Source organism: Lynx rufus, unplaced genomic scaffold (assembly GCF_022079265.1).
Source record: "Lynx rufus isolate CCGP_SWC_20201006 ecotype Redwood Valley unplaced genomic scaffold, mLynRuf1.p SCAF_2, whole genome shotgun sequence".
Taxonomy (NCBI): domain Eukaryota; kingdom Metazoa; phylum Chordata; class Mammalia; order Carnivora; family Felidae; genus Lynx; species Lynx rufus.
This window is the reverse complement of record NW_025814834.1, coordinates 181,110,549-181,138,221: the sequence shown is the minus strand read 5'-3', so window position 1 is coordinate 181,138,221 and position 27,673 is coordinate 181,110,549. Positions and strand designations below refer to the sequence as shown.

Here is a 27,673-nt window from a genome sequence, read left to right as displayed (position 1 = left end):
CTTGAAGGAGTGGCCTCATGTAGGAGGTGAAACTTGTCATTCAACCCTTCCTTAGCTCTTGGTTGTCTTTCAAACCTTAATGCTTCTCCAAGCAGCTTGTTATATTTGTAATAGCTCCCAGTAGTTTAGGATGTGCCAAGACTTGTCAGTGTCCCAAAGGGGAGGATCTCAGCACCTATATTCAAACTGACTGGAAGCCAGACCCTGAGGTCTGAGCTTTTAAATGTATGGAATTACAGGGATGCCTGGGTGGCTCAGTTCGTTAAGCGCTTGACTTTGGCTCAGGTCACGATCTCACGGTTTGTGAGTTCAAGCCCCATGTTGGGCTCTGTGCTGACAGCTCGGAGCCTGGAGCCTGCTTCGGATTCTGTGTCTCCCTCTCTGTCTGCCCCTCCCTGACTCATGCTTTGTCTATCTCTCAAAAATAAATAAACATTAAAAAAATTAATAACCCCCCCTCAAAAGTATGCAATTATATACAGTCCTTTGGGACTGTAAATGTAAGCCCTACTGGCCATCAGAGCCAGGCCATCTGGAGGCATCCCCTGGATGTCAGTCACACAGAAATTGGGGCTGCAGATGCATGTATGAGCTCTATTTTTGGGTGATACCAGCGAACTAGAGCAAGGCAGAGGAAGAGGGCCAAGATGGTGTCCACAGCCTATGTTTCCTGAGAACAGCTCCATAGGTCACTAAATATATGCCACATGTGAAGCCTGCCTCTCAAACCAAAGCTACTGGATGAGCAAAGGGGTCCCCTTCACAGAACGATTGGGGAGTGTGCCCTAATCTGCTGTTTGTGTAGTTGTAGCCTGCCAAGACCCATCTCTTCTCTTACCACAATCTTGTGGGACCCAGCAATGCAACCCACCCTGGCCACTAGAGCCAGGTAATTAAAGGACATTCCTTGGGCAGTAGCCAGAAAATCTGGCTGGGCTTCAGGCATAAAAACCAGGGTACCAGACATGTGTAAAGCTTCTGTCCAGGAGACACTGGTGCTCTGGTGTGTGGCAGAAGATGAATGTGAAGGTAGCGGCCACCCTCCAAGGTCTTGGGAAAGGATTACAGTTCGTCCCAGGATGCATGTTTAATTAAAAGCCCCTCAGGCTGTAGTCCTGATGTTTAGCTAGTTTCCTTCACAGAAAGACTGAGCTCCTGGGTCTGTTGCCTCTTGTACTTGGGGTGGTAACCATTTAAGAATTTCTTCTCTGTTGGTTACAGACTGTGGGACCCACAAATGTAAACCCCACTGGTTACCAAAGTAAGGTGATATAGAGGGGTCCCCTGGTAGAAATTGCAAAAATCAGAGCAGCAGACGAGTATACTCTTCTTTCTGGGTGACACTGATTATTACAGTCCTATGGGACCAGGAGTGCAAGCTCCCCTGGCCTCCAGATCAAGAGGCATCTCCTACGCAGTAGCCTGCCACAGTTGGGCACTAGACATATGTAAAAGCTCCCTTCCAAGAGATACTCTCCAGCATAGCAAAAGGAGAGTGTGAAAATGGCATCCACCAGTTTCTATCTGTGGATAATATTCCAAGAGGCTTTTAGATGTGTGTATTAAATTAGATGCCTGTCTGTTAGGCTGATGCTTTAATATTAGCAGGTGAGCTTCCTTCACTTTAAGTCTGGGTGTGATCAGCTGTCTGTGAGCTGGGCCTTGGGGTGGGTGAATCAGAGCACTTGAGCCTTTTAGGAGCTGTTTCCCAGCTTGCTGGAGTCTTGTGGGTCTCCAGATGCAAGTCCAGTTGATTTTCAAAGATGTTTTGTCTCTCGAGTGTATGTCTTAAAAGTTGGGATGCCTGATGTGAGGTTTGAACCCTTTGCTCCTCAAGGAGAAACTCCAGGTTTTGAGTTCTCTCCTGGTAATGGGATGCAGTACCTGGAGTATGGTTTATGGTAAGATTTTGTCCCAGCCTCTCCTACCCACTTTGATGTGGTTTTCATCTCATTTGTTGGACGTGTAGTTTGTCACTCAACCAGCATTTAAGGTTTTTGAAAGAGGAAATTATTCCATGTATAACTGTAGACTCAGTATGTTTGTGGGAGGAGGTGAGTTCAGGATCTTCCTATGTTGCCATCTTGTATCAGAATCCAAAAACAAAATCTAATGGGAAAATCTCGTGCAGAGATGCAAATAAGTACGGTGAATTTGCAGGATGGAAATGAGATAGACAGGCTTGTTCTGAGCTGATGATGTATATGTGATAGCATTAAGGTTTTTTAAAATTCAACTTATTATACTGTTTACTGTTTTTTTCTTTCCACTGGTTTCTCTTTTGTTGCCTTGGTTTTATTGTTTTTCTAAGCACTGTTATTGACCTTAGTCACTGCTCAGTCTGGTATTAACTGCTTTCTTGGCTTGAGATAGCTAAGTAGACTTTGGCAGAGCTGTTTTGAGACAGCTCTTCCGTTGAATTCAATCTGAATTTGGACCAATGTCCCATTGTTACATTTAATGGACTATTTTTTTTCTTTTAAATGTAGCTTAATTACTAACCCTTGTGACTACCATCCAGGTTAAGAAATAGAATTTTGGCAGGTATGCTGGAAGCCTCTTTATGTGCCCTATTTAAATTACAGGCCCCTCCCTGTCTCTTAAAGTAACCACTATTTTATAATAGCAATCACTTCTTGGATTTACATTCCTAAATTCTATACTTTGGTCTTGCCCTTCTTTTTAACTTGATAACTTTTATTTGTAATTTACCTGTTGAAGAATCCAGATCTTTTGACCTATAGATTTCCATAGTGTGGATTTTACTGATTGCACACAGCTGTAATTCTGCATACTCCTCTTGCCCTCTGTTTTTCCTGCAAATTAGCAAGCGGATGCACAGACTGGATCAGACTCAGGGTTGATCCTTTTGGTAACACTCTAGGGGGTGGTATGTTCTTTTATCAAGAGATATATAATGTCTGGTTTTTGCTCATGATTGATATTAACAGCTACTGATGCTTAGTACATAGATTCATTAACTCATTTTGGGATTGCAAAATTGTGATATTTCATCATTTTGTTTTAATTTTTATTAGAAATAACTTTACAAGGAGATAGTTCTCTTCATGTATTTGCTTACCCAGTGCTACAGATCAAATAAATAGGATAAGTGCTTGATTATTTCCTTTTACTCACCCAGTTTTCAAGATAGTGAATTGACTTAAAATAATACTGATTTAGGGGTGCTTGGGTGACTCAGTTGGTTAAGTGTCCAGCTTCAGCTCAGGTCATGATCTCATGGTTTGTGAGTTCCAGCCCCACCTAGGGCTCTGTGCTGACAGCTTGGAGCCTAGAGCCTGCTTCATATTCTGTGTTTCCCTCTTTCTCTGCCCCTTCCCTGCTTACACTCTGTCTGTCTCTCTCAAAAATAAATAAACTTAAAAAAAATAATACTGATATATATATATATATGTGTGTGTGTGTGTATACACACACACATAAATTGATAGCAGACTCAAACAGATATTTGTACACCCATATTCATAGCAGCATTACTCACAGTAGCCTAGAAGCAGAAGCAACCTGGTATTCATTCAGTAGATGAATGGATATACAAAGTGGTGTGTGTGTGTGTGTGTGTGTGTGTGTGTGTGTGTGTGTGTGTATAATAGAATATTATTTAGTCTTAAAAAGGAAGGAAATTCTGACACATGCTACAACATGGATGAACCTTGAGGACATTATACTAAGTGAAATAAGCCAGTCACAAAAAGATAATACTGTATGATTCTACTTAGTTGAGGTAACTAGAGTAGTCAAATTCATGGAAAGTGGTAGTTTCCAGGGGTTGAGGGGAAGGGAAATTGGGAAGTTAGTGTTTAATGGGTACATGGCTATAGATTGGGAAAATGAAAAAGTTCTGGAGATGGATATTGATGATCACACAACAGTGTGAATATACTTAATGCCACTAAATTAAACACTTAAAAATGTTTGAATGGTAAATTTTATGTGTGTTTCAGCACAATTAAAAAACATCTACCTGAAAAGGAAAAAAAAAAACCCACACTATTGCCTCTTTATTATCTCAGTTCTGTAAATGAGACACTTCAGAAGCATTCTCTGCTTAAGGTCTCACAAGGCTGAAATCAAGGTATTGACTAGGCTGGATTCCTTCCTTCCTTCCTTCCTTCCTTCCTTCCTTCCTTCCTTCCTTCCTTCCTTCCTTCCTTCCTTTAATTTTACTCTCAAGTTAGTTAACATACAATGCAGTCTTGGCTTCAGGAGTAGAATCCAGTGATTCATCACTTATATATAACACCCAGTGCTCATCCCAGCAAGTGCCCTCTTCAATGCCCATCACCTATTTTCTCCACCCCCCCCACGCTCCACCCCCATCAACCCTCAGTTTGTTCTCTGTATTTAAGAATCTCTTACAAACAGGAACCCTCTTGCACTGTTGGTGGGAATGCAAATTGGTGCAGCCACTCTGGAAAACAGTGTGGAGGTTCCTCAAAAAATTAAAAATAGACCTACCCTATGACCCTGCAATAGCACTGCTAGGAATTTACCCAAGGCACACAGGACTACTGATGCATAGGGGCACTTGTACTCCAATGTTTATAGCAGCACTCTCAACAATAGCCAAATTCTGGAAAGAGCCTAAATGTCCATCAACTGATGAATGGATAAAGAAATTGTGGTTTATATACACAATGGAGTACTACATGGCAATGAGAAAGAATGAAATATGGCCCTTTGTAGCAACATGGATGGAACTGGAGAGTGTTATGCTAAGTGAAATAAGCCATACAGAGAAAGACAGATACCATATGTTTTCACTCTTATGTGGATCCTGAGAAACTTAACAGAAACCCATGGTGGGGGGGAGGGGAAGGGAAAAGAAAAAAAAAAAGGAGGTTAGAGTGGGAGAGAGCCAAAGCATAAGAGACTCTTAAAAACTGAGAACAGAGGGTTGATGGGGGGTGGGAGGGAGGGGAGGGTGGGTGATGGGTGTTGAGGAGGGCACCTTTTGGGATGAGCACTGGGTGTTGTATGGAAACCAATCTGACAATAAACTTCATATATTGAAAAAAATTAAAAAAAAAAGAATCTCTTACGGTTTACCTACCTCTCTGCATTTATCTTATTTTTCCTACCCTTCCCCTGTTTCTCAAATTCCATGAGTGAAATCATGCGATATCTGTCTTTCTCTGACTGACTTATTTTGCTTAGCTTAACACCCTCCAGTTCTATCCATGTTGTTGCAAATGGCAAGATTTCATTCTTTTTCATTGCCGAGTAGTATTCCATTGTATGTATGTATGTGTGTGTGTGTACACACACACACCACATCCTCTTAATCCATTCATCAGTTAACAGACATTTGGGCTCTTCCCATAATTTGGCTATTGTTGATAGCACTGCTATAAACATTGGGGTGCATGTGCCTCTTTGAATCCTTTGGATCCTTTGGATAAATTCCTAGTAGTGCAATTTCTGGGTCAGAGGGTAATTCTATTTTTAATATTTTGAGGAACCTCCACACTGTTTTCCAGAGTGGCTGCACCATTTTGCATTCCCACAAACATTGCAAGAGGGTTTCCCTTTCTCCACATCCTTGCCAACATCTATTGTTTCCTGAGTTGTTAATTTTAGCTACTCTGACCAGTGTGAGGTGGTATCTCATTGTGGTTTTGATTTGTATTTCCCTGATGATGAGTAATTTTAAGTATCTTTTCATGTGTCTATTTGCCATCTGGATGTGTTCTTTAGAAAAGTGTCTGTTCATGTCCTCTATCCATTTCTTCACTGAGTTGTTTTTTTGGGTTTTGAGAGTGTAGAGTATCATGTCATCTGTGAAGAGTGAAAGTTTGACAACTTCTTTGCCAATTTGAATGCCTTTTAATTCATTTTGTTGTCTGATTGCTGATTGACTTCCAATACTATGTTAAACAACAGTGGTGAGAGTGGACATCCCTGTCATGTTCCTGATCTCAGGGGGAAAGTTCTCATTTTTTCCCCATTGAGGATGATGTTAGCTGTGGGCCTTTCATATATGGCTTTTATGATGTTAAGGTATGTTCCTTCTATCCCAGCTTTCTTGAGGGTTTTTATTAAGAAAGGATGCTGTATTTTGTCAGATGCTTTTGCTGCATCTATTGTGACAGTATCATATGGTTCTTATCCTTTCTTCTGTTAATGTGATGTATCATGTTGATTGGTTTGCGAATATTGAACTATCCCTGCAACCCGGAATGAATCCCACTTGATCATGGTGAATAATACTTTTAATATACTGTTGATTTCGATTTGCTAGTATCCTGTTGAAAATTTTTGCATCCATGTTCATCAAGGATATTGGCCTGTAATTCTCTTTTTTAGTGGGGTCTTTGTCTGGTTTAGGAATCAAGGTAATGCTGGCTTCATAGAATGAGTCTGGAGGCTTTCCTTAAGTTTCTATTTTTTGGAACAGTTTGAGAAGAATAGGTATTATCTCTTCTTTAAATGTCTGGTACAATTCCCCTGGGAAGCTATCTGGCCCAAGACTCTTATTTTTTGGGAGATTTTTGATAACCTATTTAATTTCTTTGCTGGTTATGGGTCTGTTCAAACTTTTCTATTTCTTCCAGTTTGAGTTTTGGTAGTGTGTGAGTGTCTAGGAATTTGTCCATTTCTTCCAGATTGTCCAGTTTGTTGGCATATAATTTTTCATAGTACTAATAATTATATTTCTGTGATGTTGGTTGTCATCTCTCCTCTTTCATTTGTGATTTTATCTGTTTGAGTTCTCTCTCTTTTCTTTTTGAGAAGTCTGGCTAGGGGTTTATCAATTTTATTTATTCTTTCAAAACACCAGCTCTTAGATTCATTGATCTGTTCTACTGTTTGGGTTTTTTTGTTTTTTGTTTTTTGTTTTTTTTTTGAATTCTATGTTGTTTATTTCTGCTCTCATCTTTATTATTTCTCTTCTGCTAGCTTTGGGCTTTCTTTGCTGTTGGCTTTCTAGCTCCTTTAGGTATAAGGTTAGGTTGTGTATTTGGGACCTTTCTTGCTTCTTGAGATAGGCCTGAATTGCAATGTGTTTTTCTCTTAGGACTGCCTTTGCTGCATCCCAAAGGGTTTGGACTGTCATGTTTTCATTTTCATTTGCTTGTATGTTTTTAAATTTCTTGTTTAATTTCCTGGTTGACCCATTCATTCTTTAGTACGATGTTCTTTAAACTCCATGTATTTGGGGGCTTTCTAGATTTTTTTCTTGTGGTTTATTTCAAGTTTCATAGTGTTGTGATCTGGAAATATGCATGCTATGACTTCAGTCATTTTATATTTATTGAGGGCTGTTTTGTGATGCAGTATGTGATCTGTTTTGTAGAATGTTCCGTGTGCACTTGAGAAGAATGTGTATTCTTCTGCTTTAGGATGTAAAATTTTCAATATATCTGTTAAGTCCATCTGATCAAATGTGTCATTCAGAGCCATTGTTTTTCTGCCTAGACTGCCTAGATGATCTGTTCATTGTTGTAAGTGGAGTATTAAAGTCCCGTACAATCATGGTATTATAATCTGTACATTTGTTTATGCTTGTGATTAATTGATTTATATATTTGGCTTTCATGTTGGGAGTATAAACATTTACAATGATTAGCTCTTCTTGATGGAAGAGCTTAATTATGATATAATGCCTTTCTTCCTCTCTTGTTACAGTCTATATTTTTATTTATTTTTTATTTTTTTAAATTTATTTATTTTGAGAGAGAAAGAGAGAGTGAGGAGGGGAGAGGTAAAGAGAGGGAAAGAGAGAATTCCAAGCAGGCTCCACACTGCCAGTGCAAAGCCCAACACAGGGCTTGAACCCATGAACTGCAAGATCATGACCTGAGTTGAAACCCAGAGTTGGACACTTAACCAACTGAGCCACCCAGGTGCCCATAGAAGTCTTTGTTTTAAAACCTAATTTGTCTGAAATATCATATGACTTCACTCATATGAGGACTTTAACACACAGAACAGATGGACACAAGGAAAGGGAAGCAAAAATAATATAAAAACAGGGAGGGGGACAAAACATAAGAGACTCTTAAATATGGAGAACAAACAGAGGGTTACTGGAGGGGTTGTGGGAGGGGGGATGGGCTAAATGGGTAAGGGGCATTAAGGAATCTACCCATGAAATCATTGTTGCACTATATGCTAACTAACTTGGATGTAAATTAAAAAAAAAAAATCTAGTTTGTCTGATATAAGTATGGCTATTCCAGCTTTTTTTTGACATCCAGTAGCATGATAGATGGCTCTCCATCCCCTCAGTTTCTTTTTTAATTAAAAAAAATTTTTTTTAATTTTATTTTTGAGAGAGACAGCACGAAAGAGGGAGACACAGAATCCAAAGCAGGCTCCAGGTTCTGAGTTGGCAGCACAGAGCCTGATGTGGGGCTTGAAGTCACAAACCATGAGATCATGACCTAAGCTGAAGTCAGCGCTCAACCGACTAAGCCACCCAGGCACCCCCATCCCCTCAGTTTCAATCTGCAGGTGTCATCAGGTCTAAATTGAGTCTCTAGTAGGCCGCATTCCTATGCTTTTTTCAAGCACGCTATTAGTCTTATGACTGTTACTCTAAATTCTTGTTTAGATATGTTGTTTATATCTGTTTTGAGCAATTCTCTGGCTGTCATTTTTTTCCTGGATTTTCTTTTGAGGAGAATTCTTGTTTCATCATTTTGGCTAGGTTTTTGTATTTTACATGTTTTAATAGTTGGTTATGTGTCCTGTACCTGTGAGTACTACTGTATTAAAAAGGGGTCATACACTTTCCAGGGCCTAGTGCTTCAGGAAGTGTTTTTGGAGTGTGTTGTGTGCACTCTGTTGTTACATTTGGGCTGCTCTATCCTGCTGGTCAGTCCTCTGCAAAGCTCCTTCTTGCTTGTGGTGGAGTGTTTGGACCTTCTGCCAGGTGTGCTTTGATTTGTTTGTTGAAGCAACGCTTGAAAAAAGGAAAGGTATGGGAAAGGTATCCCTTTGTATGGAATCAGGCTCCCCCTACTCCCGTACCACCCCCCCCCACAAGACAAAAATGAAAGGGGTGAAAAAGACCAAGCAGAGAATAAAAAACAAAAAGCAAAGACAGAAAACCCTATAAGGTTTAATCCAGAGAGAGAGAAAGGAAAATAAAGGAGATATAGAAAAGGCATAAAAAGAATGTAATACAAATGCCTAATTAAACAAACAAAACGGAAAAAAACCCTATATATATATACATATATATACACATATATATATAAAACATAATATATATATATATAATATGAATTGACCAAAAACAAATCAGAAACTATGAACCTGATTCCAAAAGAAAAAAAAAACAAGAAGGTAGAAAGAAAAAGAGAAGAGCAAACAGATAAACACACTAACCGACAAAAACACAAAACAGTTGTCTGTTGGTGCCTGGGACCAGTGGCTGTGCTGGTCTGGAGGAGAGGCCATCAGTTTCCTCAGTAGATCAGTCTCTGTAAATAAGAGGTTACCAGGCACGGAGGGGTGGGGTTTGGTGTAAGCAGGTCCCCTCCTCTGGGGGCCACTGTGCTGCTGTCTGAAGTCCCACTGTGTTGGTGTTGGGGAGAAAAATGGCGACACCTCAACCTCTCCTTCCCAGACCAGGTGTCTCAAAACATGCTGTTCAGGCAGCCCTCACAGAGTAGCAGTTGGCTTGCCCTGCTCCACAGTTCTCCCCCGCCTCCTAGGCACTTGGCTGGGATTCAAAACCTGATGTCTTAAAGGACCCTGCACCTCTTCTGGGGTGGACCCTCTGGGAGGACCCTCTTCTGGGGTAGCGCCACTCAGGTCTGCAGATAAAAGTCCTTTGGCTGGAGCCTGCAGCATCTTTTGTCCTTGGGGAGGCAATAAACCCTTTTCCCACAGTACTTGAGTTTGGAGACTTCTCTCTCAGTGCGCCCCTGAGGTTGCTTTTCCACTGCCAGGCATGTGCACACGGTTCAGGCTTAATTGAGCCTGATATTCAGCAGCTAAGGCTGTTTGCAGAGTAGAAGCTGGCACTCTCTGTATTTCTTGTTCTCCAGTGTGTGGTCCGGAGAGGTTTTCCTTTTGTTTCAACTCAGTACCGCAATTCCATAGCCTCTCTTTCTCTCCCTTTTATCTCTCCACAGAAGGGGTTCTCTCCTCTCCATGCCTGTGCCATTCACATACACACACCTTGATTCTGCCATGCTGTCTCCCTCCACCTGTGGATATCCTTCTGCCACTTTGCAGATTGATTTCCTGGGTTTTCCAGGTGATCTGACCTTAAAATGGCTGTGTTTGAAGGAAAGGGAAATCCCAGTCCTTCCGCTCATTGGGCTGAGCTCTTATCTGGAGGCCCTGAGGAAGAATCTAAGGGTCCAGGTCATTCAGGTTATTGGCAAAATTCAGTTCCTTGTGACTGTAGGACTGAGGTTCTTTTTTTCTTGCTAGCTGTCATCTGGGTTCCTCTCTCAACTTCTAAAAGCTGCACATACTATTTGTCATGTGTCCCCTTCCATCTTCAAGGTGGCAGGGCAGATACCTTGAATCCTTCTAGTGCTTTGTATCTCTCTTACTCCCCATTTTGCTACTAGCTGCAAAAAAACACCGCTTTTAAAAGGCCTCGTATGATTAGGTTACACCACCAGATAATCTCCCTTTTGCCATAATCACTCCAGTGATAACTCATTCTGTAATATAATAACTGCATAGATAGGTCATCACATTCATAGGTTTCCACCCACCTATGAAAGGGAGATTGTATAGGGGCAAGGGTCATTTAGGGTCTTTCTTTTTTCTTTTTTTAGAATGTAGCTTACTACAGAGCATGACAGAGAAGAACAGATATACCTGTGTTTGAATCTTATTTTTGCCTTTTACATGTTGACTGGAAGAGGGAAGCTGTCTGTAAGCTTCCTGAGTTTGAGTTTTCTCTTTAAAGTGGGTATTATAATACCCTTGCAGAATTTTGTGACAATTAAGCACCTGGCACATAGATGGAAGCTGTTAATTCATTGTGTGTGTGTGTGTGTGTGTGTGTGTGTGTGTGTGTGTGTGTGTGTGTGGTTTAAGAGTCTTTGTGGTATTTTCAAAGTGCTGGACTGCCATTTGGCTTCCTATTTCAGAATCATTTGGAGACTTTGTTTACAATTATGTTCCCTCCTCCTACTCTCTAGACAAACTGTTTTAGAATAGGGTCTAGAACATGTTTTTTATTTTTTTTGATTAATTAATTTATTTTGAGAGAGAGAGAGAGAGAAAGAGAACAAGAGTGGGAGGGGTAGACAGAGAGTGAGAGGAAGAATCCCAACCAGGCTCTGCACTTCTAGCATGGAGCCTGACGCGGGGCTTGAACTCACAAATCATGAGGTCATGACCTGAGCTGAAACCCAAGAGTCGGATGCTTAACTGACTGACCCACCCAAGCGCCCCTAGAACCTATTTTTAAAAATAGATTCTCCAGGTGATTTTATTGTGTAGCCAAGTTTGGGGCAACTGGTGTAGTAGAGTCAGAGACCTGGGGTTAAATCTCACTCAGCTCCACCCCTTACTGACTCTGTGCCATTGGGTACATTTCTTAACCTCTGTGAAGATAAACTATAATTTACAGGGTTGTTGTAAGGCTTAGCAATTATATATGGACAGGGTTGGGCACATATTACGCATCTAATACATGATAACTGCTATGGATGACGATGATGATAATGGTGGCAATAGACAGTGCATTTAACATCTAGATTCCAAGTGAGCTTAATGAGCTATCATTGATTGTCTTGGGCCATAGATCTCTCCCTGCCTCTCCATCCATCCCAGACTGTGTTCCAACCACACTGTACTTGTATTTCCTTACTGTGTTTCTTCATTCATCATTGCTTCTGATATACTGATATATTTTTTTCTTATGACAGAAATTCTGTGCCCTTGTCTGGTAAGCTCATCTTTTAAAGACTTTTCAAATGTTCCTTCTTCTGTATAGCACTTCTGATCCACATCCGTCTAAACAGACTTGGTCCTCCTGTATCTTTACATTTGCCACTTATATCCATGAAAGTACTTATTACATAGTATTACATGTTATTTTATCTGTTTTCCCTACTCAATAGTGAGTTCCCATCCACTGTCACAGTGTCTGCTTATGTAGTAAGTAGGTACTCAAAAAATGCTTAGTGTTGATTTTGTAGATTTAGAAAAATAATGAATAAATGTTGTGGAATTTGCCTTTACTACAGTTTGCTTGCAAAAGAACTATGGAAGTTATCTTCAACACAGTATGAGCCAGTGGTATGGTATGATTTCTTAAAAAAAACAAAGCAGGGGGTGCCTGCTGACTTATTTGGTAGACCATGTGACTCTTGATGTCAGGGTCTTGAGGTCAGGCCCCACATTGGGTGTGGAGCCTACTTAAAATTAAAAACAAAAGCAAAGCAGAACACACAGGTGGTTTTAATCTACATAAAAGGAGAATAGGGAAAGGAACAAGTAGTTATTGAGGAAGCTCTCCTAGCAGGTAGTGTGCTGGATGATTTTCACATGTAATCCCATAATAATCTTGTCAGGTAAATGATGTTATTTCATTTTACAGATAAGGAGACAGACTCAGGCTACTTTTAGCAACTTACCAAGGTCACAAAGTAAATGGTGAATCTAGGATTGAACTTGAGTCTGTCTCATTACTAAACTCTGTTTAATCTTTAGTGTTACCAGACTCCTGTTCTTTTTGACTTACAAGAGTTAATGCAGACACACTCCAACTTGTGACAAGGTAGTGTCAAACCAGTGGAGGAAAGCAGAACTGTGAAAAACCATTTCCTTCCCATCTATTTATTGTCTTTGACTACATTGGTGGCAAAGTATATGCCACTAGATGGTGCCCTTGCCTTGACGGAAAAGTAAAATGTTGGTTGAGACCTAGGGTCTGATTCCATCTGTCCCACACACATACTAGCCAAAAGCAAAGTACTGACATTTCCAGGAAAAATCTGCAAAAGGGAGAAGTAATAATACTAAAAAGGTAGTGTGAGATATAGATAAAAACAAGCCATACATAAAATGGAATTCAAATCCAGATTCTGCCTCTTACTAGCTCGTGTCTTTAGGCAACTCATCTATTCCGTGCTGAGTCCTATTTTCTGGAATGGGCATCATGTTATTTACTCATAGAATTATGAATATCAAATTAATTGATATATTAAAAAGTATTCTAATACAGTAACAGTTTTTACCCAGTCCAGTGAAACTGAATACTCCATTTACCAGTTGTGCTGGTCATCAGAGTTGACTGATTTCCTGAGGGATATGTCATCTTTTCTCTTTTCTTTTAGTTCATCACAAGAGAGGTCAGCAGTGTATTGTGATGGATTATTACTAGTCTTAGCACTGGGGTACATGCACCCCAATGTGTATAGCAGCATTATTAACAATAGCTAAACTATGGAGAGAGCCCAAATGTCCATTGACTGATGAATAAAGAAGAAGTTTTATACACACACACACATACACACGAATATTACTCAGTCATCAAAAAGAATGAAATCTTGCCATTTGCAACAACATGGATGGAGCTAGAATGTATTATGCTAAGTGAAGTAAGTCAATCAGAGAAAGACAAATACCATATGATTTCACTCATATGTGGAATCTAAGAAACAAAACAGATAAACATACGGGAAGGGGGGGAAAGAGGAGAGAGGGAAACAGACCACAAGAGTCTCTCTTTTTTTTTTTTTTAATTTTAATGTTTATTTGTTTTTGAGAGAGAGACAGACAGACAGACAGACAGACTGAGCCAGGGAGGGACAGAGAGAGCGGGAGATAAAGAATTTGAAGCAGGCTCCAGACTCTGAGCTGTCAGCACAGAGCCTGATGGCGGGCTCGAACCCACAAATTGTGAGATCGTGACCTCAGCTGAAGTCAGATGCTTAACTGACTGAAGCCACCCAGCTGCCCCAATAGACTCTTAGTGATAGAGAACAAACTGAGGGTTGATGGAGGGAGATGGGCTAGATGGGTGATGGGTATTCAGGAGGGTACTTGTGATGAGCACTGGGTGTTGTATTTAGTGATGAATCACTGAATTCTACTCCTGAAACCAATATTGAACTGTATGTTAACTAAATTTAAGGAAAAAAAAAGAAAGAAAGAAATAGCCTTCCAAAATGAACTTAACTACAACAGAAAATAAAATGTGGTGAAACAGAAAAAACATAGTTTTAGCACTGACTTTTTCTGCTAGTGCCTTATTTCATTGATTCTACATTATTTTTTCAAATGTTAACATCTCGGGCATTGGGATTCGTCTTACAATTATTGCCATCCTAGAATGGATGCAATAAGGTATTTTTAGTTTTATGTATAAGCTTAAGAATGTGTTCAGTTTTGGGGCGCCTGGGTGGCGCAGTCGGTTAAGCGTCCGACTTCAGCCAGGTCACAATCTCGCGGTCCGTGAGTTCGAGCCCCGCGTCGGGCTCTGGGCTGATGGCTCAGAGCCTGGAGCCTGTTTCCCATTCTGTGTCTCCCTCTCTCTCTGGCCCTCCCCCGTTCATGCTCTGTCTCTCTCTGTGTCCCAAAAATAAATAAACGTTGAAAAAAAAAATTTTTTTTTTTAATTTTTTTTTTAAATTTTTTTTTTAAATTTTTTTTTTAATTTTTTTTTTTAATTTTTTTTTTAAATTTTTTTTTAAATTTTTTTTTTAAATTTTTTTTTAAATTTTTTTTTTTAATTTTTTTTTTAAATTTTTTTTTTTTAATTTTTTTTTTTCAACGTTTATTTATTTTTGGGACAGAGAGAGAGACAGAGCATGAACGGGGGAGGGCCAGAGAGAGAGGGAGACACAGAATGGGAAACAGGCTCCAGGCTCTGAGCCATCAGCCCAGAGCCCGACGCGGGGCTCGAACTCACGGACCGCGAGATCGTGACCTGGCTGAAGTCGGACGCTTAACCGACTGCGCCACCCAGGCGCCCCGAAAAAAAAAAATTTTTAAAAAAGAATGTGTTCAGTTTTGTCCCCTTAGAGCTGCATCCTGTAAGAACTTTTGTCCGTTGTTTTGTCATTTCATTATGAAAAATGACTCTATTAATTTCTGCCTTTTTTGTTAATTCATTAGCTTTTTTGCAAACATCATCTCTTCCTGAATTTGACACTGAAAATATCGTCCCTTGGGGAAGATGTAAATTTCTGTTTAATCTTTTCATTGACACATACATACCATTTTGCTATATTTTCTGAATGTTTGCAATATTTCATAATTACAAATTAAATTAAAAATAGGAAAGTGATGGAGGCACCTGGGTGGCTCAGTCAGTTAAGTGTCTGACTCTTGATTTTGGCTCAGGTCATGATCTTGCTGCTGTGGGATAGAGCCTGAATCAGGCTCCATGCTGAGCAAAGCCTGTTTGGGATTCTCTCTCTCCCTCTCAAAAATAAATAAACAAACTTAAAAAAAAAATAAGAAAGTGATGAAATGTTAGCCAGGAAATGTTAGCCAAAAGAAAGCTTAGAAACAGTATTAATATGAGACCTACTATACTTTAAGAAAAAGAAATTTAAATTATTATGGAAAAAGAATAACAAAAACACATTTCACATAGATAACATTCCTTGACAAAAGTAGAATAAATTAAGAAACCTTTAACAAAACAGTAACCACTCCCTGCCTTACAAACATACTTCTAAATAATTCATTGGTGAATGTAGAAATAATAATGGAAATTATGAAATATTTAAACCTGAATAATAATGAAAGGATCACATGTTAAAGCTGCATCTAAGGCAGTCTGTGATTTATAATTTTAATATAAAACAGTGATTGAAAATTAATGAACTAAGCATTAACTCTAAAAATTAGAAAAAGAAAAAGGTAATAATAAAGTAATAAAAAAATAACAAAGGAAATTTTTAGGCCAGTGTCCTTTATTAATATAGATGTCAAAGTCCTAAACAAAATACAGCAAACCATACACAGTGATGTATAAACAAAAAGTATTACGACCAAATGAAGTTTATTCCAGTAATACTATGATGCTAATTTGAAAATTAATTAAAGTTATTTATCCTAATAGATCAAAAGAGGAAGAACTACATGATCATTTGAATAAATGCAAAAGAAGCAGTGACTAAAATGAAACATGCCTTCAAGATTAAGCAAGCTAGAAATAGAAGAGAATAATCTCAACCTGATAAGGGGTATTTACTGCAATACTACAGTGTATTTAATAGTGAAATAGTAGAAGCATTATCTTTAAAGTCAGTAGCAAACATAAGTGGCTGCTTTTGCTACTCCTTTAAATATTGTGCTCTGGAGGTCCTAGTAAATGCTATAAGACAAAAGATATGGAAAATATAAGGCCTGGAAGGAGGAATGAGAATTAGGATTTGCTGATGATGTCTCTGTAACCGTACTATAGGTCCTGGCAAATGTGTAACACAAGAATAAGAAATAAGAATTCAAAGAAAAAGGATTGGAAGAGAAGAATAAACATTACTGGTATTTGCAGATGATAATGTTTGTCTACATAAAAAAACTTCACAGGAATCTACAGAAAAACTATTTGAAAGACTAACCTTCAGCAAAGTTTTTGGATATCAAATCAATATGCAGAAAACATATAGTGTTCCTTATACAACCCACGAACAATTAGAAAAATGTTATTAAAAAATATAATAGCCAGAAGTTATTAGGGATATATTTTACAAGATCTGTGCATTCCTTTGGTGGAGGAAAACTGTAACACATCACTGAAAGACTAAAGGAAGATCTGACCATTAAAAAAATCTATACTATTCCTACTTGTTAAACTCAATATCATGTATATGCTTATATCCCTTAAATTAATCTGTAAATACATGTGATTCAGTCAAAACCACAATTAGGCTTATTAAATGACTTGCCAAGGTGATTCTAAAAGTCATTTAAAATGGTAAAGGGGCAAGAAAAATTTGAAGAATAAGGAGTTGGGGGACTTGCCATTCCTAAGACTTTTTATGAAACTGGTAATTCAAATGATATGGTGTTGATATAAGGGGAAAGAGATTGATCAGTGTCAAAGAAGAGAAAACTCAAATAGAACCACACAACTATGACAGTTCAGAATATGACAACATTTCAAACCAGATACTGTCACTCAGTAAATGAAGCTGGATCAAGTGACTGCCCATATGGGAAAAATAACATTTACTTCCTACCTTATGCTATACACAATAAATTCCAGAAGTATTAAAGGTATAAAATGAAAATTCATAGTTGTAAGAATATATAGAAGAATGTCTTTATGATGTCAAGACAGAATAGGATGTTTTTTTAAAGCACAAACCATGATAGAAGAGATTGGTAGATTTGATAACCTTCAAATTTTAAAACTTTTGACCACCACCAACAACCAAAAGACACCACAATTGAAGAGAAAGATAATGCGTGGACAGGAGTGGAGATATTTACAATGCATATAACTGACAAAAGATTAATATCCAGGGTATATTTTTAAAATCCTACAGATTAATAATAAAAAAGACAAAAAGAAATCCCAAAGAACACATACCAATCAGTAAAAAAGACAAAAGAATGCCTAAAAGAAAATGCACAAAGGATATGTACACTCAATTCATATAAGAGGAAATAAGAATGGCAATAAATGAGACTAGGTTCTTATTTCTCAGTGATATCAGAAAATGCAAATTAAAACTCCAGGAAGATAGTATTTTTATCACATTGTCAAGGATTTATAAAGTCTGATTATTCCTAGTGTTGGCTAATGATTGGGGATGTAAGAACTTTCATATAGTACTGGTTGGGATATAAATCAATACAACACTTACGGAGACATTTTGTAGTATTTAATAAAGTTGAAGATGTGCCCAACTCTACATAAAATTGGAACTCATTCCATTTTGAGCATATTCTTACTTTCTTATAGAAGTGTTACCAGGAGACATATACAGTAATGGTTATTGCTGGATTATTGGAACAGGAAAAATGAAAAACTAAATGTTAGGAAACTGACACATTGTGGAATACTTATATAGTGGAAATACTATATAGCAGGTAAAACGTACATATGTATTCTCAAAATAGATTGTGTGTGTGTGCGTGTATGTGTGCACATATATTCTCAGCATGAAAAGTTTGTGTGTGTGTATATATATATATATATGTATGTATGTATGTATATATATATATATATATACACACATACATACATACACATGCGCACACACACACACACACACAGCACTAAGAAACCTCAAAACAGTATTTAGTGAAAACAGCAAAGCAGATTGTTCACTGATCTATTCCTATTAGCTATAGTAATGTCTAGAAAATTTAATAAATATACGTTAAATCAATGAATGATGTTAAAATAGGTCCTCCATGCAACAGCATTTGGGTAAGCAGGCCAGACCTCAGGCTTTCCTATTTCCTTCTGTATTGTTGACTCCTCTCTTTCCCCTCTAGATGATGTGCTCTTCAAGGGCAGAGATATATTTTACTCCTATTTATATTCCTTGGCTATTAATGTTCCTGGCCCAGAATAGGTATTTAATAAATCTATTGAAGTAATTAGTGAATGTTGCTTATTATAACAATACCCTGTTAAGAAAGGGCTTTGGATCAGGAATTCCAAAACCTGAATTCTCCTGCCTTTTAGTTGTAGGACCTTGGGCACATTTTTTTTTTTTTTTAACCTCTCTGAGCCTGTTTTCTAATTTCTAAAGAAGCGTAATACCTGTTCTGTCTGAATCTCTAAGGTCATATTTAAATGTGTTATATGAATGTAAGATAGGTTTCTAATATTTCAGCAGGGAGAGAAAGGATGTGGTTGTAGAGTTACTGTGGGAGTGGCTGTGCTGTGTATTCATAACATTGTGTACATTTCTTTTAGGAGCTGTGTGAGCAGTCTGTGTCCCAGAGGAGTCATCATTTCTTTCTTACTATCTTAGATCCAGTTTACCAATTCAATTTTCTCTTCTTGCAAAGGGAGATTGGCCCAAAATAGCCAGAATTCTGTTTTGTGGTGTTCTGTTTTGTTTTGTTTTTCTTCTAAGCCATGAGAGCAAAACTTTCTGTCTTTGGTACCAAAACTATGACTCGTGTTTGGGGTATGTTTGTGTGTAGAAGAAAGAAGAGAGAAAGTCAGGAAATTTCATCTGGTTGCACTAGACTCCAGCTCTAGTTACTTTCTATCTGGAACTTGGATAGTGTGACCCTGAAGCAGCAGGTATCTTGGTGAACACAAAGTACTGATAACCTGCAAGGTGGAGCATCTCATATATTCAGAATAGAAATCCTGAGAAGTAAGTGAAAAATATATGTGTTTACTATGTTGGTACAGTGGGTCATAAAAGCAGGCTGAAATAAAAACTTTGGTATTTTGGTGGGTTTGCATCATAAAGAAAGGTAGAATGTTTAAGGTAGAATGTTATTCAATATGTGGATTAGCAAACAGAGTTTTGCTTTACCAAATGTAAAAAATAAAGTAGCATACACTCAGATAAAGTGAGAGGATGAATGTTTGGTGGAAGAGAGCCTGGGACAACTGGTAAACCTCAAACTGTCCAACTGTAGAATTTGATAAGAGATGAGAGGTAGGCATGGAGCAAATCACTGAGGACATTGTAGGCTAGGCTATGCCAGCGTGACCATATCCCTTAAACCAGACACTCAAGAAAAAAGACCAGGATACTCTATTCATTATTATGCCAGGACAAGAGAAATAATCTGGGACTGTCCAGGCAAACCAAGTCATATGGTCACCTTACTTGAAGGTGAAGAAGAGCCATTGATGTGGTTACATATCCCACAAGGAATGGGAGGCTAAAACAATTTAGGAGGCTTAGACAAATCTAATAATGTTGACTGGAAGGGAGTGAGAGGTGTGGGCCAGTTGCTAGATGAGGATGTACAATTGAATGAATGATTGTTGTTGTTAAATAGGGTAAAGAATTTCAACATGTGTAAATGCTGTTGGGAAAGAGCCAGTAGTCAAAGAAGTTGAAAATTTGGTTGAGTAAGAGATCTAAGGAACAGTGATGGGGTTGGAGCCCTTTTTCCATTATGACAAGTGGAATGGAAGCAAGAGTGGGTATAGATGCAGGTGAATGTTTGGGTGAGAGGGCATAGCAGGTCTAGAGTTTCTTCCTGATGACTGCTTATGTTGTTGTTGGGAGTTCAAGGAAAATAGAGAAGGTTTTAAATAGCTACAGAGGGGGCGCCTGGGTGGCTCAGTCGGTTGAGCATCTGACTTCAGCCCAGGTCATGATCTCGCGGTCCGTGGGTTCGAGCCCCGCATCGGGCTCTGTGCTGATGGCTTGGAGCCCGGAGCCTGTTTCAGATTCTGTGTCTCCCTCTCTCTCTCTGACCCTCTCCTGTTCATGCTCTGTCTCTCTCTCTCAAAGATAAATAAAAACATTAAAAAAAAATAAATAGCTACAGAGGACAATGGGAGAAAGACCAAGGGCAAGGATGCCCTCTGTCATCACTTAGATTCACCGTCATCTGCTCTTCTAGTGGCAGTCTTTAACCACACATGCACTGGCATTCTTAGTCAATGGATAAAGCACGAAAAATAATACAAGGTATAAGAATTGGAGTAGAACAAATAAAACTGTTATTATTTGTAGCAACTTAACAGAAAATTCAAGAGAATTTACAGATTTACTATTAGAATTGATAGATGAATTTAGCAAGATTACTGGATACAAGGTCATTGTACAAAATAAACTGTATTTTAATATACTAACAACTAGTAATTAGAAAATGAATTTTTAAAAATAAAGAATATTTACTATAGCATCAAAAACATTAATTACTTAATAAACATTAATGAAAGGTGGACAAGACCTCCACTCAGAAAACTATAAACATTGAAATGTAAAGAGACTTAAATATTTGGCAGTCCCAGTTCATTCCATCAGAATCCTAGCAAGTTTTTGTGTAACTTGTTCTGCTTATTCAGATTTATAAAGGACCAAGAACACCCACTTCTGATTCCTGCCATCTCAGTCAACCAACAGACCCCCGGTAGAAATGGTGACTTGTTCTCACCTGGTGGCCTAGGGGGACCTGGGCATTGACTGTGGTGCTGATGTTGATTTATAACTTATAAAGGCCAAGAGAAAAAAGGTGGAGGATTTACTTCGCCTGATATCCATATGTAAAGACTTCTAAAAGATAACGTTGGAGAGAATATTTTCATGGCCTTGAGATTGGGAAAGACTTCTTAAAACACAGAAAGCCCAATCATAAAGTGTGAAATTAATACATTGTACTACACTAAAATTAAGAATTCTTCATGGACATCTTTATGAGACTACAAAGACTGGCAACAGGATGGGAGAAGATACTTGCCTAATTCATAACTAGAGAAGGGTTCATATCCAAGATATGTAAAAAGCTTCTACAGATAATTATAAAATAATCGTCCAGTCTTGTCGCTATTTCACAAGAGGATATTCAAATAGCCAAGAAACATGAAGAGATACTTAACCTCATTAGTTATCAGGGAAATGAAATGTATATTAAACCCACTATAAGATAACACTACTCACCTGCCAGAATGACTAAAGTACAGCAATGTTAGTGAAGATGTGGAGCCGTTGAAACTTTTGTATACCATTGGTTGGAGTATAATTGGCACAGCCACTTTTGAGAATTATTTGACAGTATCTTTTACAATTGGCGTGTGCAAGGGTGCCTGGCTGGCTCAGTTGGTAGAGCATGTGACTCTTGATCTCAGGGTCATGAGTTTAAGCCCCATATTGGACATAGAGCCTATTTAAAAAAATAAATAGGGGTGCCTGGGTGGCTCAGTTGGTTGGGCATCTGACTCTTGATTTTGGCTCAGGTAATGGTCCCAGCGTTGTGGTATTGAGCCTCACATCAGGCTCTATGCTGAGCGTGGAGCCACTTGGGATTTTTTTCTCTTTCTCTCCTTCTCTCCCCCATTCTCTCTTTCTGTCCCCCCTCCCTCCCTCTCTCAAACTACAAATAAATAAATAACAATTAAAAAATAAAAAAAAAGGGGCGCCTGGGTGGCGCAGTCGGTTAAGCGTCCGACTTCAGCCAGGTCACGATCTCGCGGTCCGTGAGTTCGAGCCCCGCGTCGGGCTCTGGGCTGATGGCTCAGAGCCTGGAGCCTGTTTCCAATGCTGTGTCTCCCTCTCTCTCTGCCCCTCCCCCGTTCATGCTCTGTCTCTCTCTGTCCCAAAAATAAATAAACGTTGAAAAAAAAATAAAAAAATAAATAAAAAATAAAAAAAAATAAAATTGGCATGTAGATATCCTATGACCTAGCAAATTTACTCCTAGATATGTACCTAATAAAAATATAAGCATATGTATAATGAGAGAGATACATAAGAATGCCTTAGCAGCATGATCCTATGAATCAAAAACAGGAGACAACGTAAATATCCATCTACAATGGGACTGTAAATAAATTGTGGAAAATCCATACAAAGGAATACTATATATAGCAATAAAAGTGAACAAACTACTGCTATATACAATAACTGTGATGCATTTCACAAGCATTATGTTAAATGAAAGAAGCCAGACACAAAAGAAAGTATATTGCAGAAGTCCATTTGTATAAAGTTCAAAGACAGACAAAAATAATTTGTAATGTTGGAAAGAAAGATAGTATTTACCTTTGGAATGGAGAGTGGGGCTAATGATTAAGAAAGGTTACAAAGGGAACTTCTTTTCACTAAGCTTGTAGGGTTATGATTTATGTATATGTCACCTTTCAATATGAAGTTGTTGTTTTCAAATGATAAAGAATATGTAAAATGCTTATAGTGCCTGGGTCATTGAAAATATTCAGTAACAGGCAGTATTAACTATTTATTGTGATTTAGGTCTCTATGATGACAAGATCTAGGGCAACACTGTCCAGTAGACTTCTTGCAATTATTAAAATATTCTGTATCTGCACTTAGTTTCATAGCCACTAACCGCATGTAGTAGCTATTGAGCACTAGAAATGTGACTAACTTACTTTAAATTTTAACTAAAATTTAAATACCCATGTGTGACTAATGGCTGTTATATTGGGTAGTGCAGGTGTATTGCCATTGGGAATGAGTGTCTGAAGGAGAATGGCAGTGAAGTTTATTTGAGTTGAACAAATCAGGAAACTGGGAGGCCAGATTGTCAAATGAATTGTACATCTGTGTGTTGAAGAATGTTCAGGATAATGGCAAGACCCAATTGGACTGGGAGATTGTTAGCTATCTTCCAGAGTCTTCACAGAAGCATTTGGACAGAGGAGAGATAAATTATAATGGGTGACAAAAGACTACTTTCTCCTGTATAGGTTGTCAAAGGTACCTAAGTAGAAATATTTCTGAAGCACAGCTTAGGTAATTAAGGGCCATTGAAGGAGAGTTTCAAGAAGGAAGCGGTCAGCAGCAGCAACAGTGCTTTAGACTGGTGGTGTATGACATAACTAGAGAGTACTAAAGCAGTCATTGGAGAACTGTGCGACTGTAGTTTGGTGCAGTGGTGGGAAAGAAGCTAGATTGCAGGAGTGGATGAAAGGTTAAGACATTGTCAACTTTTAAAAAGCTCCTTTGTGAGGGGTGCCTGGGTGACTCAGTCGGTTAAGCATTCGACTTCTGCTCAGGTTATGATCTCATGGCTTGTGAGTTCAAGCCCTACATCAGGCTCTGTGCTGATAGCTCAGAGCCTGGAGTCTGCTTCAGATTCTGTGTCTTCCTCTCTCTCTGCCCCTCACCTGCTCGTGCCTTGTCTCTCTGTCTCAAAAATAATCAATGAACATTAAAAAAAATTAATTCTTGGGGTGGGGGGGCGTGCCTCGGTGGCTCAGTTGGTTAAGCATCTGACTTCCGCTCAGATCATGATCTCACAGTTTGTGAGTTCGAGCCCTGCCTCAGGCTCTGTGGTGATAGCTCAGAGCCTGGAGCCTGCTTCAGATTCTTTCTCTCTCTCTGCTTTTCCCCCACTCACACTGTGTCCCTCTTTCTCTCTCAAAAATAAATAAACATTAAAAAGTTTTTTTAAAAAAATTTTTTGATTCTTGGGGTATTGGTTGGGTGAGTAGTTAAGCGTCCAAATTCGGCTCAGGTCATGATCTCGAGGTTTGTGAGTTCAAGCCCTGCATCGGGCTCTGTGCTGACAGCTCAGAGCCTGGAGCCTACTTTGGATTTTGTGTCTCCCTTTCTCTGCCCCTTCCCCTCTTGCACTTTGTCTCTCTCTTTCTAAGTTAAGTAAACATTAAAAAGAAAAAAAAAAAACTCCTTTGTGAAAAAGGAGGTTGTAGCTAGGGGGAGATGTGGGGTTTTGCTTTTTTTCATAAATGGTTGGTAATTGAGCATAAGAAAGGACATAAAAAAGTGAAATTAATTGGTGTGTTTAGTTTTTTTCCCCCCAGTGTGTGGAAGAAATGTTGGGGCTGTATGTACAGGGCCTTTGTGTGTGGTAAGGAGGAAGGGTCTAGTTGATAACAGTGGAAAGGTTAGTTTCCTAAGTTAGTTAGATTTTGAACAGTCTTGATTGGCATTATGAAGAAATGTTGACTTTATCTCTTAGTTCAGAGACCCAAGGAAGGTTTTAAACATCTTTTTCTCTTGTGAGACTCTGTAGTTTAGAAATACTACTCTAGCAATAGCAAAAGACTGGACTAAAAAGGTAGCCAGACTGAAGGGGGACAGACTGCCTTATCAAGCATGTAGTTATGAGAGCCTGAATTCGGGTGTTGGCAATTCATAGATGGAGAAGAATTGACATATTTGAGATTATGGTTCAAGGGTGGAATGAGCACAACTTATGGGGATGGAATGAAGGAGGACATGTGTAGAACCTAGAGGTTTCCATCTGAGTTGACCAGGTAAATGGTAAATTTACATTAAGGGATCCAAAAGAAAGAACAGACATTTGGGATTGGGGTGATTTATAACAGCTTTGTTGAGATATATTTCACATACAGTGCAATTCACCCATTTAAAGTATACAATTCATTGTTTTTAGTATATTCACAGAGTCAAGCAACCATTCCCACAATCAATTTTAGAATGTTTTCATAAAGAAACCCCTATCTGCGGGCCACCAGGGTGGCTCAGTTGGTTGAGTGTCTGACATCAGCTCAGGTCATGATCTCACAGTTTGTGAGTTTAAGCCCCGCATCGGACTCTGTGCTGTCAGTGCAGAGCCCACTTCAGATCTTCTGCTCCCCTCTGCCTGTCTCTCCCCTGCTCATGCTCTCTCTCTCAAAATAAATAAAACATTACAAAAATTAAAAAAAAAAAAAGAAATCCATACCTGTTAGCAGTCACTCCCTATTTTACCCCACTTCTTCCCTTCCCCACAACCCTAGGCAAACTTTAATGTACTGTTTGTCTCTATGAATTTGCCTGTTTTGGACATTTCATATAAATGGAATTATACCTTATGGTCCTTTGTGACTAGCTTCTTTCACTTAGCATGATGTTTTCAAAGTTCATCGATGTAGGATCATTTTTTGCCTTGTTTTATACTCACCTCTTTGCATGTTTTATCTCCTCCTCTGAAGTATATGTGCCTTGAAGGCAGGGACTGTTGTTACATATTACAGAGCTGTATCTAGCACATATTTTTGTATTTAGTTATGACTTAGCAAATATTTGATACATCTAACTCAGTTAACCAGAAAGATCCAGTCCCACACTTGCTTACCCACTGAAATGTGTCTATATTTGCTGTCATGGAATAAGTAGGTATCCTGCCAGTGGTTCTGGTTCTGACATTCATTCTTTGTGTGACCTTGGGTAAGTCATTATACTCTCAGGAGATACTTTCCTTATCTGAAAATGGGGTAAGAATCCTAACCCAATCCAAAACTGAAGAATAAGATAATTCAGGTCAGTGGGTTTTGCGTATAGTTGGGGTTTATCCAGATGGCCTCTGAGAAGAGATTTAATAAATGTTTGGCTCTATTACCTAATCCTCTTATAATAGGAGTAGCCTTTTTTCATGGGATCAGGTATTTTGGCCCCCTGATTCTTTTCAACCCCCATTTTCAAGGTCCTGGTTTTGTCTGTGGCACACTGTTACTTTTGTAACCATCCTGGGGCATTTTGCCTATCTCAGGTTCTCTAGCTTCTCTCTCTGGAATACTTTAGACACTTCTTAAGGACACTGATTATAATGTTACATTCCCTGTTTTGAGTAGCTTCCTGTCTCTTAATTCCTGTTGTCTTCATGAGTTGCTTGAGGTTGAACACAAAAAAAGTTTAAAACCCAGCCTATCCACTTTCTTGGTACAAACAACTTACAAATGCATTCCCTTCCTCCCCTGTCTTTGGAGAGTTGTTCATGCTTTTATTAGAAAACATAGCTTGGATGTGTACTTAAGGGTCATGTACCAAAATAAATAATGTAGTCCTTGACTTCCAAGATCTCATGGCACTTCAGTGGGAGGAGGCAGACATATGAACAGAAAATTACAGCAGAAAGTGGAAAGTGCAGTTGCACAGCCATGTATAAATGGGGGCACACTGGGAGGAATTGATTGGGGTAGTGTTTTGAAGCAAGTGTTACCTGACATTTCTGCACTAAGAAGTGTAACACAAAGCAGCCTGCTGAAGAGGACCTGCATTCTTTGGCCTCACAACAACTGGGTGAGGTGGAGGTTTCTGACCCCCCAATTTTAGAGAGTAGTCCAAAGCTCAGAAAGCCTCAGTGGCTGACTCTGAAGCACAGATTCTAGACTCAGCTTCTATGTTTGTCCCCTCCCCCTCACCACAACCATGCCCCTTATGCAAGGATAGAAGGTAGCTATGCAGAGTACTACAGTGCCCTGCCATCCCCTCTCCTTTAGTTCTTCCTCCCTAAGCAAAAATACGGTCTCAGATTCCCCTTTTCTGTGTCTAGCTTACTGCCAGTGTCCTCGGTGCATTAAGCATTCCAGGGCTGTAGCAGTAGTGAATATTGCTGATGTCATTGTTTGCCTTATTGGGATTTTGCTCTTTGTTTCACAGGGAGCTGTGATTGGTATAGACGATGAGGACGACAGCACCTTCACAATAACTGTTGATCAGAAAACCTTCCATTTCCAGGGTGAGCTGAAAGAAGAGATTCTTTCTCTTCACAGTCCCAACTGCTTCTTTCCTTCTCTTTTGGGTTGTTTGCTGGATGACTTGAATGGTTTTGCAACTGATCTGCATGAATGAGTGCACAGGAACGTTCTGGATGAAGTGGTACTGCAGGTTAGGCAGGGATTTGTATCTGCAGTGGATACAGATCTGTTTGAAACGACTGTGGATCTGGCTGCAATTGGAGATTAAAAATTTAAAGGATAAAAATCAGTGAAGGGAGAAAGTAATGGGCTGCTGCTGCTGCTGGCTTGTGTTTACAGAAGGTTGCTGATCTTCTTTATCGAGGAGTATGGTTCTGCTTCTGCATGAAGAGTCTAAAAACTGATTGTGAAGGTTGCAGTGTTTGTCTGTGTAAAACTCAAAATGTAAATTAAATTGAAGCTAGTGGCAACCTTTGGCTTAAAGGTTTTGCTTTGCTTCAAGAACTGCAAGTTTGCATTCATTTCATCTGCATTTCTGTGTGTTGTCTGCCAGCCGTCATTTCTCTGCTATTATCCTTTTTATAGTTAATAACACCAATGCCATCTGCCACTGCTATGTTTCGGCATTGCATGCTATGGTTCACCGGTAGAAAGGGTAAGGTACTGTATGATCATTCTCATTTCATCTTGCTTTGAAAACTA

General features: G+C 39.0%; 1 protein-coding gene across 4 annotated transcripts in view; it reads left to right on the top strand.

Annotated features, from left to right (window-relative positions):
• The window catches only part of OSBPL9 (oxysterol binding protein like 9), a 192,990-nt gene that overhangs the window by 49,751 nt on the left and 115,566 nt on the right, over window positions 1-27,673 (top strand). For 3 of the 4 annotated variants that reach the window (XM_047082436.1, XM_047082437.1, XM_047082435.1), the window contains exon 3: window positions 26,934-27,012. The exons of the other annotated variant lie outside the window; for it this stretch is intronic. In XM_047082436.1, the coding sequence (XP_046938392.1) occupies window positions 26,934-27,012 (79 nt within the window). The remainder of the gene's footprint in view (window positions 1-26,933; window positions 27,013-27,673) is intronic. 4 annotated transcript variants of the gene reach the window in all.